Raw genomic sequence first — 13,875 nt, 5'->3', positions numbered from 1 at the left:
CTCGGCTTACTTGCCTGGCTCATCAGCGTGACATGTACTCCTGGCAGGCAGGCTTCCCTGGCTTCCGACTTCGGCAAAGACGGTATCCTGAAGAGCGGGCAGAGCTGAGAGAAGAGAAAAAAACCAGAGTCAATTCGGCACAGGGTTCATGAAACCGGCCTTCATCCGCTCTTCCCCGAACGTCGCGGCTTCTGCAGCTCTGACCTCGGGGCCACGCCTGCTGCGCTCCAGGACCCCGCCCTCCACCGCTCTGGTCTGCGTCTGCTGCGCTCCAGGACCCCGCTCTCCATCGCTCTGGTCTGCGTCTGCTGCGCTCCAGGACCCCGCCCTCCATCGCTCTGGTCTGCGTCTGCTGCGCTCCAGGACCCCGCTCTCCATGGCTCTGGTCTCCGTCTGCTGCGCTCCAGGACCCCGCCCTCCGTCGCTCTGGTCTGCGTCTACTGCGCTCCAGGATCCCGCCCTCCATCGCTCTGGTCTGCGTCTGCTGCGCTCCAGGACCCCGCCCTCCATGGCTCTGGTCTCCGTCTGCTGCGCTCCAGGACCCCGCCCTCCATCGCTCTGGTCTGCGTCTACTGCGCTCCAGGACCCCGCTCTCCATGGCTCTGGTCTGCGTCTGCTGCGCTCCAGGACCCCGCTCTCCATGGCTCTGGTCTCCGTCTGCTGCGCTCCAGGACCCCGCCCTCCATCGCTCTGGTCTCCTCTGCTGCGCTCCAGGACCCCGCCCTCCACCGCTCTGGTCTGCGTCTGCTGCGCTCCAGGACCCTGCTCTCCATCGCTCTGGTCTCCGTCTGCTGCGCTCCAGGCCCCCGCCCTCCATCGCTCTGGTCTCCGTCTGCTGCGCTCCAGGACCCCGCCCTCCATCGCTCCAGGACCCCGCCCTCCATCGCTCTGGTCTCCGTCTGCTGCGCTCCAGGCCCCCGCCCTCCATCGCTCTGGTCTCCGTCTGCTGCGCTCCAGGCCCCCGCCCTCCATGGCTCTGGTCTCCGTCTGCTGCGCTCCAGGATCCTGCTCTCCATTGCTCTGGTCTCTGTCTGTTGCGCTCCAGGACCCTGCCCTCCATCGCTCTGGTCTGCGTCTGCTGCGCTCCAGGACCCTGCTCTCCATCTGCTGCGCTCCAGGACCCCGCCCTCCATCGCTCTGGTCTCCGTCTGCTGGGCTCCAGGACCCCGCCCTCCATCGCTCTGGTCTCCGTCTGCTGCGCTCCAGGACCCCGCCCCCCATCGCTCTGGTCTCTGTCTGCTGTGGTCCAGGCCCCCGCCCCCCATCGCTCTGGTCTCCGTCTGCTGTGGTCCAGGCCCCCGCCCTCCATCGCTCTGGTCTCCGTCTGCTGCGCTCCAGGCCCCCGCCCTCCATCGCTCTGGTCTCCGTCTGCTGCGCTCCAGGCCCCCGCCCTCCATCGCTCTGGTCTCCCTCTGCTGTGCTCCAGGACCCTGCCCTCCATCGCTCTGGTCTCCGTCTGCTGGGCTCCAGGACCCCGCCGCCCATCGCTCTGGTCTCCGTCTGCTGCACTCCAGGACCCTGCTCTCCATTGCTCTGGTCTCCCTTTCCAGTTTGGGGATCAGCCCTGGCCAGCTGCCAAGCCCACTGGAAGTGCGAGCTGCCTCTCTCCCACCTACTATATGTCTCTGTCTGGTCCATCTTCACCCTAGAATAACCTCACCCTACCCAAAATGCCCAAATCACTGACTTCCAGTTTCTATGGTAATATGTCTCCCTGCATTGCAACGTTTAAGTCATTTCCTCCAGAAAGACTTGGTGTGGGGGCACGGGGAAAAGAAAGCAGGGGCGGTGTGGAACAGAACAGGAGGAGCCTACAACTCATTTCCTTAGGTGACTTCATGGCTGGTCTACCTTCATTTAGAAAAAATGTTTTCCTTGTTCTTATTAGAGAAGAATTGAGTCTTCTTCCTATTCCCCAGTCTTAGCCATCCTCCACCTATCAATCAGTACAGTACACACAGGTTTTTAAAGTGCAGAAGAAACTTTCTCAGAGTGTACACGTGTCTGGTAGGGTCCGTACAGACTGGGCAAGACGCACAGTTTTGTGTCACTAACAGTGGGACCCACTCAGCCCTGCAGGCCAGCTGCCAGCTCACCTCTCTGCTGCGTTATGTCTATAGTGACGTGTCTTTCTCCACCGTTCAGCCACAAGTCCCCAAATCCAAGTATGAACGACTTCTTTCTGGTCTGAAGACAGCAACAGGATCAGTCATCTACTGGTAAGACTCTAGAATCACGTCTTGGCTGCAGGCCTCAAAAAATTTATCATTTCAACATTACCAAAACCCCAATTTAGAAGCAAACGGGCTTCTCCCCACAGAAATTCCCCAAGAAGATTATCCAGTGTTTTTCAATTGCCAGTCCGAGGACCGGTCTGCCAGAAATTCTGCGCCATTCCGCAAAAGTCAACTACCCTGATGTTGTATGAAGAATATCAACCCAATGATCTTCCTGACCAGGTGGATACAGTGTCAGACTGGGATGCAGAGGACCCAGGTTCGAGACCCTGAAGTTGCCGGCTTGAGTGTGAGCTCACCAGTTTGAGTGTGGCATCACAGATATGACCCCATGGTCGCTGGCTTGAGCAAGGAGTGACTAGCCCCCTCACCACCACCCCTCATCAAAGCACATATGAGAAAGCAGTCAATGTGCAACTAAGGAGCTACAATGAAGAAGTGATGCTACTCGCCTGACCAGGCGGTGGCGCAGTGGATAGAGGGTTGGACTGGGATGTGGAGGACCCGGTTCGAGACCCTGAGGTCACCAGCTTGAGCGCAGGCTCATCTGGTTTGAGCAAAAAGCTCACCAGCTTGGACCCAAGGTCGCTGGCTCAAGCAAGGGGTCACTCGGTCTGCTGAAGGCCCGCGGTCAAGGCACATGTGAAAAGCAATCAGTGAACAACTAAGGTGTCGCAACAAAATACTGATGATTGATGCTTCTCATCTCTCTCCGTTCCTGTCTGTCTGTCCCTATCTGTCCCTGTCACAAGAAAGAAAGAAAGAAATCCAATGATCTTAGTCAAATTTGCTTATGCCTGGAATGATTTCTGCTTTAGCAGTCCCTGAAATAATTCTATTTTTACTTGTCCCCACATGTAAAAAGGTCGAAAACCATTGGTAGACTACTCTTAGCTCAACCAAAACCAGGTCTGTGTTTCAATCACTGTGAATTCCATAGTTTTTCCAGTGTCTTACTCTAAAAGCCCAATACTTTATAACTCTTTGTCTCAAAAAGTCCTAGACCCACCTGGAGGTCACAGAGCTCACAGAAGATACTGTTTTGCTCTGCAATGTCATATAATAGTTCTTTTCCTTATAACATCAACAAATATAACTATCCCAACTATTTTTTTAACCAACTTTTAAAAATATGTAGAAAAGTTGAAAAATTATACTATAAACATCCATATACGAACCACTTACATTCCACAATTAACATTTTGTAATATTTGCTTTATCACACATCTGTCCACCTAACTATTTCTTCCTCTGTCCATAAAAATCCTTTTTATTTCCTGTTGTCTTTCAAAGTGAGTTGAAGGCACCAGCGTATTTCACCCCTGCGTGCTCCATCGTACACATCATTAACCAGTGTTCAGTCTCTGCTTACACTCCCGTTTTGGAGCAAATCTACCTTCAGGACAACGCACAGTGTGCCGGCCCTGCTGGGTGACTCCTGCTGAGACACACACCCCCTGACTTAACCCAGACTCCTCCACACACGGCCGCCTGGAGTCTGACCACATCCTCTTCACAAATTTGGAAAGTTCTGTCAACTTATAATGGTTACTTTTTTTTAAAATGTTCATTACATTAACAAATGGTATTAATAGTGGTGAAATACCATAACTGTTTTTTTAAATGTATTGATTTTTGGAGAGATGAGAGAGAGAAGAGGGTGCGGGGAGGAGCGGGAAGCATCAACTTATAGTTGCTTCTTGTGTGTGCCTTGACCAGGCGAGCCCGGGTTTCAAACCTGCGACCTCAGCGTTCCAGGTCGACACTTTATCCAGTGCGTCACCACAGGTCAGGTCATAACCATTGTTAAGCGTACAGTTTAACAGTGTTAAAGATTTTTCCAAATACTGGGTGGTAGATCAGAACTTAAAACTGTACACCAGAAACAACAACCTCTCACTTCTCTCTCCCCCCAGCACCTAGGAACCACTGTAGTGATTCCTAAGCATTATAATAAAATATAATTATATCATATCTTAGCTCCGGCATCAAAGCTGCATTCGACACTGAGGATGACTTCAGCAAGCCCACACCTTGCACAGATAAGGCTGCTTTCCATGTCTGACCCGGAATGACCCTGAGAATCACTGAGGTTCATTAGGTGGCCAGCTTAAAGTCACTCGCTCAGGAAATGAAACCTTAAACCAGTTAAGAAACGAGTAGACACAACAGTGAGAGGGATTATGCTGCTCCTGGCCTCCACGCAGGCCAGGGACAAGGCCTAGTTTCTGCCCTCAAATTAAAAATGACCTTGGGAGAAAGTTAGTTAACTTGGGCTGTCATAACAAAATACCACAAGATGCGGTCAGACACCAGATTACTTCTCACAGCTCTGGAGGATGGAAGACACCAGATTACTTCTCACAGCTCTGGAGACTGGAAGACACCAGATTACTTCTCACAGCTCTGGGGGCTGTGGTCAGACACCAGATTACTTCTCACAGCCCTGGGGGCTGGAAGACACCAGATTACTTCTCACAGCTCTGGGGGCTGGAAGACACCAGATTACTTCTCACAGCTCCGGGGGCTGTGGTCAGACAACAGATTACTTCTCACAGCTCTGGAGGCTGTGGTCAGACACCAGATTACTTCTCACAGCTCTGGAGGCTGTGGTCAGACACCAGATTACTTCTCACAGCTCCGGGGGCTGTGGTCAGACACCAGATTACTTCTCACAGCTCCGGAGGCTGGAAGACACCAGATTACTTCTCACAGCTCTGGAGGATGGAAGACACCAGATTACTTCTCACAGCCCTGGAGGCTGGAAGACACCAGATTACTTCTCACAGCCCTGGGGGCTGGAAGACACCAGATTACTTCTCACAGCTCTGGGGGCTGGAAGACACCAGATTACTTCTCACAGCTCTGGGGGCTGGAAGACACCAGATTACTTCTCACAGCCCTGGGGGCTGGAAGACACCAGATTACTTCTCACAGCCCTGGAGACTGGAAGACACCAGATTACTTCTCACAGCTCTGGAGGCTGGAAGACACCAGATTACTTCTCACAGCTCTGGAGGCTGGAAGACACCAGATTACTTCTCACAGCTCTGGGGGCTGTGGTCAGACACCAGATTACTTCTCACAGCTCTGGGGGCTAGAAGACACCAGATTACTTCTCACAGCTCTGGGGGCTGTGGTCAGACACCAGATTACTTCTCACAGCTCTGGGGGCTAGAAGACACCAGATTACTTCTCACAGCCCCGGAGGCTGGAAGACACCAGATTACTTCTCACAGCTCTGGAGGCTGGAAGACACCAGATTACTTCTCACAGCCCCGGGGGCTAGAAGACACCAGATTACTTCTCACAGCTCTGGGGGCTAGAAGACACCAGATTACTTCTCACAGCTCTGGGGGCTGTGGTCAGACACCAGATTACTTCTCACAGCTCTGGGGGCTAGAAGACACCAGATTACTTCTCACAGCCCCGGAGGCTGGAAGACACCAGATTACTTCTCACAGCTCTGGAGGCTGGAAGACACCAGATTACTTCTCACAGCCCCGGAGGCTGGAAGACACCAGATTACTTCTCACAGCTCTGGAGACTGGAAGACACCAGATTACTTCTCACAGCTCCAGAGGTTGGAAGACACCAGATTACTTCTCACAGCTCCGGGGGCTGGAAGACACCAGATTACTTCTCACAGCTCCGGGGGCTGTGGTCAGACAACAGATTACTTCTCACAGCCCTGGAGGCTGGAAGACACCAGATTACTTCTCACAGCTCTGGGGGCTGGAAGACACCAGATTACTTCTCACAGCTCTGGAGGCTGGAAGACACCAGATTACTTCTCACAGCCCTGGAGGCTGGAAGACACCAGATTACTTCTCACAGCTCTGGAGGCTGGAAGACACCAGATTACTTCTCACAGCTCTGGGGGCTGGAAGACACCAGATTACTTCTCACAGCCCCGGGGGCTAGAAGACACCAGATTACTTCTCACAGCCCCGGAGGCTGGAAGACACCAGATTACTTCTCACAGCCCTGGAGGCTAGAAGACACCAGATTACTTCTCACAGCCCCGGGGGCTGGAAGACACCAGATTACTTCTCACAGCTCTGGAGACTGGAAGACACCAGATTACTTCTCACAGCTCTGGAGACTGGAAGACACCAGATTACTTCTCACAGCTCTGGAGGCTGGAAGACACCAGATTACTTCTCACAGCCCCGGGGGCTAGAAGACACCAGATTACTTCTCACAGCTCTGGAGGCTGGAAGACACCAGATTACTTCTCACAGCTCTGGAGGCTGGAAGACACCAGATTACTTCTCACAGCCCCGGAGGCTGGAAGACACCAGATTACTTCTCACAGCTCTGGAGGATGGAAGACACCAGATTACTTCTCACAGCTCCGGGGGCTGGAAGACACCAGATTACTTCTCACAGCTCTGGAGGCTGGAAGACACCAGATTACTTCTCACAGCCCCGGGGGCTAGAAGACACCAGATTACTTCTCACAGCTCTGGAGGCTGGAAGACACCAGATTACTTCTCACAGCCCTGGGGGCTGGAAGACACCAGATTACTTCTCACAGCTCTGGAGGCTGGAAGACACCAGATTACTTCTCACAGCCCTGGGGGCTGGAGCCGGAGACAGGGGCCAGCACGCTGGGGTCCGGCCGGGGTCAGAGCTCTCCTCCTGGCCACCTTTGCTCTTTGTTCTCATAGAGCGGAAAGAGCACAAGCTCTTGTCTCTCCCTCTTCTTACGAGGACACTCCTTCACCATGGGCTTCCCATCCTTACAGCTCCATATAACCCTATTGTAATAACTTCTCAAAGGCCCACCTTTAAACATCATCATGTTGTGATTCAGGGCTTCAACATACAAATTTTGATAGGACACAAACATCCAGTCCATAACAAAACTATTCATTAAAGCAGTGTATAGACATTATCTGGGACAAGATTAATTCCTTTATATTGTGTGTTAGGTAATTGTAAACTTTATGGTCCTGAAAATCACCTCTGGGCCTGACCAAACAATGGCACAGTGGATAGAGCGTGGGACCGAGACGCGGAGGACCCAGGTTTAAAACCCCGAGGTCACCAGCTTTAGCGTGGGCTCATCTGGCTTGAGCAAGGGGTCGCTTGCTCTGCTATAGCCCCCCGGTCAAGGCACATATGAGAAAGCAATCAATGAACTAAGGAATTGCAATGAAAAACTGATGCTTCTCATCTCTCTTCCTTCCTGTCTGTCCCTATCTGTTCCTCTCTGTCTCGCTCTGTTACCAAAAAATAAAAATTAAAAAAAAATCACCCCTGGGAAGATAATACAAGATCTTTTGAGAGAAAGAGATCTGGGAAACTCAGGTCAGATGTGAACCACAGAGTATGTATATATGTGTGTGTGTGTGTATATATATATATATATATATTTTTTTTTTTTCTGTATTTTTCTGAAGCCGAAAACAGGGAGAGACAGTCAGACAGACTCCCGTATGCACCCAACCGGGATCCACCCGGCACGCCCACCAGGGGGCGATGCTCTGCCCCTCCAGGGCGTCGCTCTGTTGCGACCAGAGCCACTCTAGCGCCTGGGCAGAAGCCAAGGAGCCATCCTCAGTGCCCGGGCCATCTTTGCTCCAGTGGAGCCTCGGCTGCGGGAGGGGAAGACAGAGACAGAGAGGAAGGAGAGGGGGAGGGGTGGAGAAGCAGATGGGCGTTTCTCCTGTGTGCCCTGGCCAGGAATCGAACCCGGGACTTCTGCATGCCAGGCCGACGCTCTACCACTGAGCCAACCGGCCAGGGCCCCAGAGTGTATATATTTTGCCTGACTGGTGGTGGTGCAGTGGATAGAGTTTCAACCTGGGATGCTGAGGTCACACGTTTGAAACGCCAAGGTCACCAGCTTGAGCATGGGGTTGCTGGCTTGAGCGTGGGATCATAGGCATGATCCCAAGGTCACCGGCTTGAGCAAAAGGTCACCGGCACCCTGGGCAAGGCACATACGAGAAGGAATCAATGAACAACTAAAGTGACGCAACTACAAGTTGATGCTTCTTCTCTCTCCCTTCCTGCTGTCTCTCACACACACACAAAAAAGAGTATAGATATTTTTACATTAAAAAATAAATAAATAAAATAAACATCTAAATTAAGCAATGCAATATCCAGTATTTTTTACCACTTCTAAATTTATAAGTATGCTCTATAGCAGGGGTCGGGAACCTATGGCTCGCAAGCCTGATGTGGCTCTTTTGATGGCTGCATCGGGCTCGCAGACAAATCTTTAATTAAAAAAATGTTAAAAATATAAAACATTCTCATATATTACAATCCATTCATTTCCTACCGCTCATGTTTATGGTTGCAGGTGGCTGGAGCCAATCACAACTGTCCTCCAGGACAATACCAAATTTTTATTGGATAATGCCTAATGTACACGGGTCGTTGTATGGCTCTCACAGAATTACATTTTAAAATATGTGGCGTTCATGGCTCTCTCAGCCAAAAAGTTTCCCGACCCCTCTATACTATTAATTTTCATTTATGATTCCTTGTACAATAGAAATTTCAGGATTTCTCCTCTGGAAGTTCAAACAATATACTTAGAAATGTACTTCTCTTTGTTCTCCTTTGCAGATAACATATACTAAAAAGCCTACTTGTGGGTGTCCAGGGACCTAGTCCTCTGCCCAAAGTCTGTGCCATCCGCCTGATCTATGACTCCGGGCTGGCTGATCCTTCTTCTGGGCCCACCTTCCTCAGCCACGGCTATAAAATCTTACCTGCCTTGTTTCCCATGCGCCACCCAGAGCACTTCTAAGTCCAGCATCACGTGTCCCCATCTGCCTTTACTGTGCTCAAAGTTTCATGACTAAATGTTTTGACACTGCTTTATCTTCTACTTCTCGGGCACCTATATTACAATTCTAAAACCTCAGGGTTCTAAAAAGGTGTACAAGAATACAATTACATACTAATTTTTTTTTTAAGTGGAAAGAGGAGAGATAGATAGGCTTCTGCATGCACCCCGACCAGGATCCTCCTGGCAACCCCGTCTGGAGCTGATGCTGGAATCAACTGAGCTATCCTCAGTGCCTAGGGCCGATGCTCAGACCAATAAGCTATCCTTAGTGCCTGGCCAATACTATAACCAACTGAGCCATTGGCTACAGAAGGGGAAAGGGGAGAGAAGGGGGAGAGGGAGGGAGAGAGAAGCAGATGGTTGCTTCTCCTGAGTGCCCTGACCAGAAATCCAACCTGGGACGTCCATACGCTAGGCTGACGCTCTATACACTGAACCAACTGGCCAGGGCCATACTCAAATTTTACATGAATAAAATTGTAGTTGGCTAGGAGTTACTGAGTTACACAAGCTTTAATGTGTAAACACACACACACACACACACACACACATATGCATATATACGCCCATCTGCAAACCATCACATATATCAAATTGCACAGCTAAGTGACTAAATGCATTCAGTTTCTTTGATAAATTGCTTTCTTTGTAGAACCTTTTTAAAACAAATCTTTATTATTTCCAAATTTTATTTAAGATGAGGTTAGAAACTAAGTAATTTAGTTCCTCTTGATACTGATCCAAGCCTGGCATGGAAATAACAGAAGACTTTCTACAAATGCTCAATAACTGGCCAACTGCCGGCCCCCAGGAGCCCCCCCCCCCCCCCCGTTCTGTCATCCTCTTCACTCCTAGCGGCTACGACTCCTGCCTAAACACCCGTGTGCCTCACCTCCCCCCGCAGGAGACGGAACCAGGAGCCCAGGGCAGCTGGCTCGTGGTCCTGCGCCCTCCTCTGCCACCACGGCCTCGTGCAGGGCACAGAACGAACGCAGTGAGGTCCGGGAGAGGAGGAAAACGTGCAGGGAGCCGCAAGTAACCGTGAAGTTCTGTCTGTGGAAACTGACTCCCAGAAATACTGAAGGGGGAGAGAAAAGCAGGGACTCAGTCCTTGACATACCTTATAAAACACTTTTTAAAAAATGCTATCCAGTTACTCCCTTTAACTAAAAAGCTTTAATGATCACCAGCCCATCCAGGAAAAGTACCCACTAGGAGAGGTCTGCAGGGTAATGGAGGCCCAGCCCATTCCCACTGGTGTCCTGGACCCACTTCTCTCTCCTCCTCCTCGCGCTGTGCTGCAGACTGCACACACTCCTCTTACCTGCTGTGGTTTCTTTCTTCTCTGCTGGTTGGATCCAGTACCCAGAGTCAGTTATAGCTTTGTCTAAAGAGAAAAAAAAATAATTAAAGTGACTCTGGTGAATGCCAGCCAGCCTTCTTCGGGGAACACAAGCCACTCGTGACCCCCAGGGCGGCTGCGACCCGGCTTGCTATGTCAAACACCGCCCTGGAATTTGGGGGAACGGTTCATAAGCAGCATGAAGCTGGCTGTGAGCTCACGCCTTGTTTTCCTGCATATTCAACGAAGTGAAAGGAGAAAAGTGAGCACAGCAAAAATGAAGAATCACGGAGGACCGTGAGGTGAGGTGTCTACGGGAGATGAGGGAGCAGAGGAGGACACATCTGTTAATATATGCAGACTACACCCTCCAGTGCTACCATCCTGCATCCCGGGCCAAAGCTCCTTCACACACAGCCCGCCCGCGCGCATCACCGCGGGAGCCGCGTCTCACGGGTCGTCCCGCTTCTACCCTTGCCTTCCGCTCCTGTCTTCTTAATACGACAGGGTGGTCCGCTTAAGACGCACGCGGAGGCCCTGGCCGGCTGGCCCAGTGGCAGAGCGTCAGCCCAGTGTGGGGAAGTCCTGGTCCGATTCCCAGTCAGGGGTACACAGGAGAAGCGCTCATCAGCTTCTCCACGCCTCCCCCTCTCACTTCTCCCACCCTCTTTCTCTCTCTTCTCCTCCCGCAGCCACGGTTCTATCATGGCTCTATCGGAGCAAGTTGGCTCCCGGCGCTGAAGATGGCTCTACGGACTCAGGCTGAAGCCGCTGTGTTGCCAAGCAACGGAGAGCCGGCCCCTGCTGGGCGGAGCATCGCCCTCCGGTGGGAAGCCGAGTAGATCCCAGTCGAGCCCACGCGGGAGTGTCTCTCTCTGCCTCCCTGCTTCTCAGTGAATAAAAAGGAAAAAACAAAACAAAACTCAAGTTCAGTCAGTTTCTCTCTCTGCTAAAAACCCTCCCAAGGGGCTCCGTCTTCCTCGGAGCGAGCACGGGACGAGGCCCTCCGGAACGCCGCCATCCCGTGGAGCCCCCACCTGCCCGGCTCGCTCACAATAAAAGCTGCGCTCGAGCCTGACCTGTGGTGGCGCAGTAGATAAAGCGTCGACCTGGAAATGCTGAGGTCGCCGGTTCGAAACCCTGGGCTTGCCTGGTCAAGGCACATATGGGAGTTGATGCTTCCAGCTCCTCCCCCCTTCTCTCTCTTTCTCTCTCTCTGTCTCTCTCTCCTCTCTCTCCTTCTCTGTCTCTCTCTCTCCCCTCTCTAAAAATGAATAAATAAAATAAAAATTAAAAAAAAAAATTAAAAAAAAAAAAAAAGCTGCGCTCGAGGTGGTGGGGGGCGTGACCTCCCAGAGGCGCGCGTGGCGGCGGGGCGTGACCTCCCAGAGGCGCGCGTGGTGGCGGGGCGTGACCTCCCAGAGGCGCGCGTGGCGGCGGGGCGTGACCTCCCAGGGGCGCGCGTGGCGGCGGGGCGTGACCTCCCAGAGGCGCGCGTGGCGGCGGGGCGGGGCCTCCTAGCGGCGCGCGTGGCGTGACCTCCCAGTGGCGCCCGTGGCGGTGGGGCGTGACCTCCCAGTGGCGCGCGTGGCGGCGGGGCGTGACCTCCCCGCCTGTCACTCAACCCTCTGCGGTCACAGACCTCCTCTCCCTTCCGTCTGCGGGCACCGGCACCGTCGGGGCAGCTACTCCGGCTCCCTACACCCGTCTGCCTGCTTGTCTGTCCGTCACGTTGCCAAGGAGACCTCCTCCGCATCCCGCTCGTTCCCATGGCGACGCGCCTTCCCCCCCTGCTTCACCGTTCCTCCCGTTTTTTCCCATGGCCCTTACCGCTTTCCCTGATGGTGCCACAAACGTGCGCCGTATCCCACCCCCTTCCACTGTCTGGGATCGGTCGGTGCCGCCCGCCCTCCGACGCTGGCTCGGGGACTCTGCAGCGCAGGGGTTCGGCCCATCGCGCGCGGTCCCCGCGGGGCGCTCAGGAACTGCATGCGCGCGCACGCAGCCGGCAGGGAAGAACAAAGGAGGAAGCAGGGGTGAGGGGCGGGGAGCCAGGGCGCGCACGGCGTCAGCTAGGAAGGTGGCCGCCCAGCCGGAGGATCCCCGCTAACCGCCGCTCTGCCCGCTCCGGCGCGGCACTTCCGGCGGGCAGCTTCCCCAGACAATGAGAAAACAGCAGCCCAGAGCGCCCTGCTTCGAGGCCTCCAACGCTCACTTCCGGTGGCTCTCTAGGAAACTCCTCGATTCGCCGGTCACGCCGTTCCCTGGCAACGCGCCGTTCCCTGGCAACGACCCGGGCCTCCTCTCTGGCTAGCACCAAAACGGAGGTCTTTGTTGGAATGGATAGACACTCGGTGATGTACAGGTATGAATAGGCTACTTAAAAATGCTAAGGACACAGCCTGATCTGTGGTGGCGCAGTGGATAAAGCGTCGACCTGGAAATGCTGATGTCGCCGGTTCGAAACCCTGGGCTTGCCTGATCAAGGCACATATGGGGGTTGATGCTTCCTGCTCCTCCCCCCTTCTCTCTCTCCTCTCTCTCTCCACCCCCCTTTCTAAAAAAAAAAAAAAAAGATGCTAAGGACACAAATAATTCAATGCTTTTCTTTAAGCAAAAAAAAAAAAAAAAAAAAAATTTAGGAAAGATTTTGTGTAGAAACGTAGCTTTCTATGCAAACTTGAAAGAACAGTATAATAAAGTTCCATAAGATTCTGCCACTCTTGTTTCATCTGCCCCCTTTCTTATCCCTTGCTGAAATATTTTAAGCCAAATCCAGACGTTATTGTAATTTTATGGTCTTCAAAATGCATCTCTTAAAAATGACGAGATTTTTCTAGCAACCACAATGCCACTATCCCACCTCAAAAAATTAAAACAAATTCCTGGTTACCATGTCATACTGAGTTCATATTCGATTGGAGTGAAACGTATAAAATACGCTTCTTTTTAAAAAAAATCCATATCTAACATCTACACGCTTTATTTTTTGCATATTTCTTTTACTTTACACACAGAACAGTCCCTCCTCTCATGTCCCCTCCCCTCACTGAACCAGTTGGGTCCCTTGTCCTGAATGTTCCACATTTTGGCTCTGTCTTTTGGCAACCTCATTAATTTGATTCCTTAGCCTTGTATTTCCTGTTAAGTGGGTGTGAGCTCTAAAGGTTTGGTGAGAGTTTGGTTTACCTTCATAGGTAAGAATTCTTCTTTGCTGGTGCTTTGCACTTCCTTTTGCTTCATATCAGGAAGTGTATTATGTCTACTTTCCCCTCGGTGATGCCGAGATTGACCCAGCACTTGAGAGTTGAATCCCTCCGCATAAAGTTCCCCATCTTTTCTTAGGGCGGTTTCCTCCATTGATGCTTTCTGCTTGAGAGTACGTGTGCAAAGGGGTAATTCATTATAATGATGCACCAGGGAGTCTAAGTTAGGTAGAGAGAGGAGTGAAGACATGAGGGAGGTGCAGGAAAGGGATAAAC

The 13,875-nt window shown here is 52.1% G+C and overlaps 1 protein-coding gene across 1 annotated transcript; it reads right to left on the bottom strand.

Annotated features, from left to right (window-relative positions):
• Positions 1 to 19: 19 nt before the first annotated feature.
• LOC136388502 (uncharacterized) lies at positions 20 to 13,480 on the bottom strand. Its single transcript, XM_066360328.1, has 6 exons — positions 13,444 to 13,480; positions 12,609 to 12,703; positions 12,193 to 12,499; positions 10,376 to 10,438; positions 2,097 to 2,187; positions 20 to 104 (listed from the first exon to the last, which is right to left on the bottom strand). The coding sequence occupies exons 1-6, from the start codon at positions 13,478 to 13,480 to the stop codon at positions 23 to 25; spliced, it is 675 nt and encodes a 224-aa protein (XP_066216425.1). The 3' UTR covers positions 20 to 22.
• Positions 13,481 to 13,875: the final 395 nt, after the last annotated feature.

This window comes from Saccopteryx leptura, chromosome 1 (genome assembly GCF_036850995.1).
Source record: "Saccopteryx leptura isolate mSacLep1 chromosome 1, mSacLep1_pri_phased_curated, whole genome shotgun sequence".
Classification (NCBI taxonomy): Eukaryota; Metazoa; Chordata; class Mammalia; order Chiroptera; family Emballonuridae; genus Saccopteryx; species Saccopteryx leptura.
Note: the sequence above shows the minus strand (reverse complement) of the source record. Positions and strands in the feature narration are given on the sequence as shown.

What these genes read in the sequence shown, in the direction of transcription:
- LOC136388502 (XM_066360328.1), bottom strand. Translation starts at nt 13,480, where the DNA reads ATGTGGAACATTCAGGACAAGGGACCCAACTGGTTCA. An exon ending in CAAGGGACCCAACTGGTTCA is followed by an intron (nt 12,704 to 13,443) that starts GTGAGGGGAGGG and finishes TTTTGGTGCTAG; the next exon opens with CCAGAGAGGAGGCCCGGGTC. An exon ending in GAAGAAAGAAACCACAGCAG is followed by an intron (nt 2,188 to 10,375) that starts GTAAGAGGAGTG and finishes TGCTGTCTTCAG; the next exon opens with ACCAGAAAGAAGTCGTTCAT.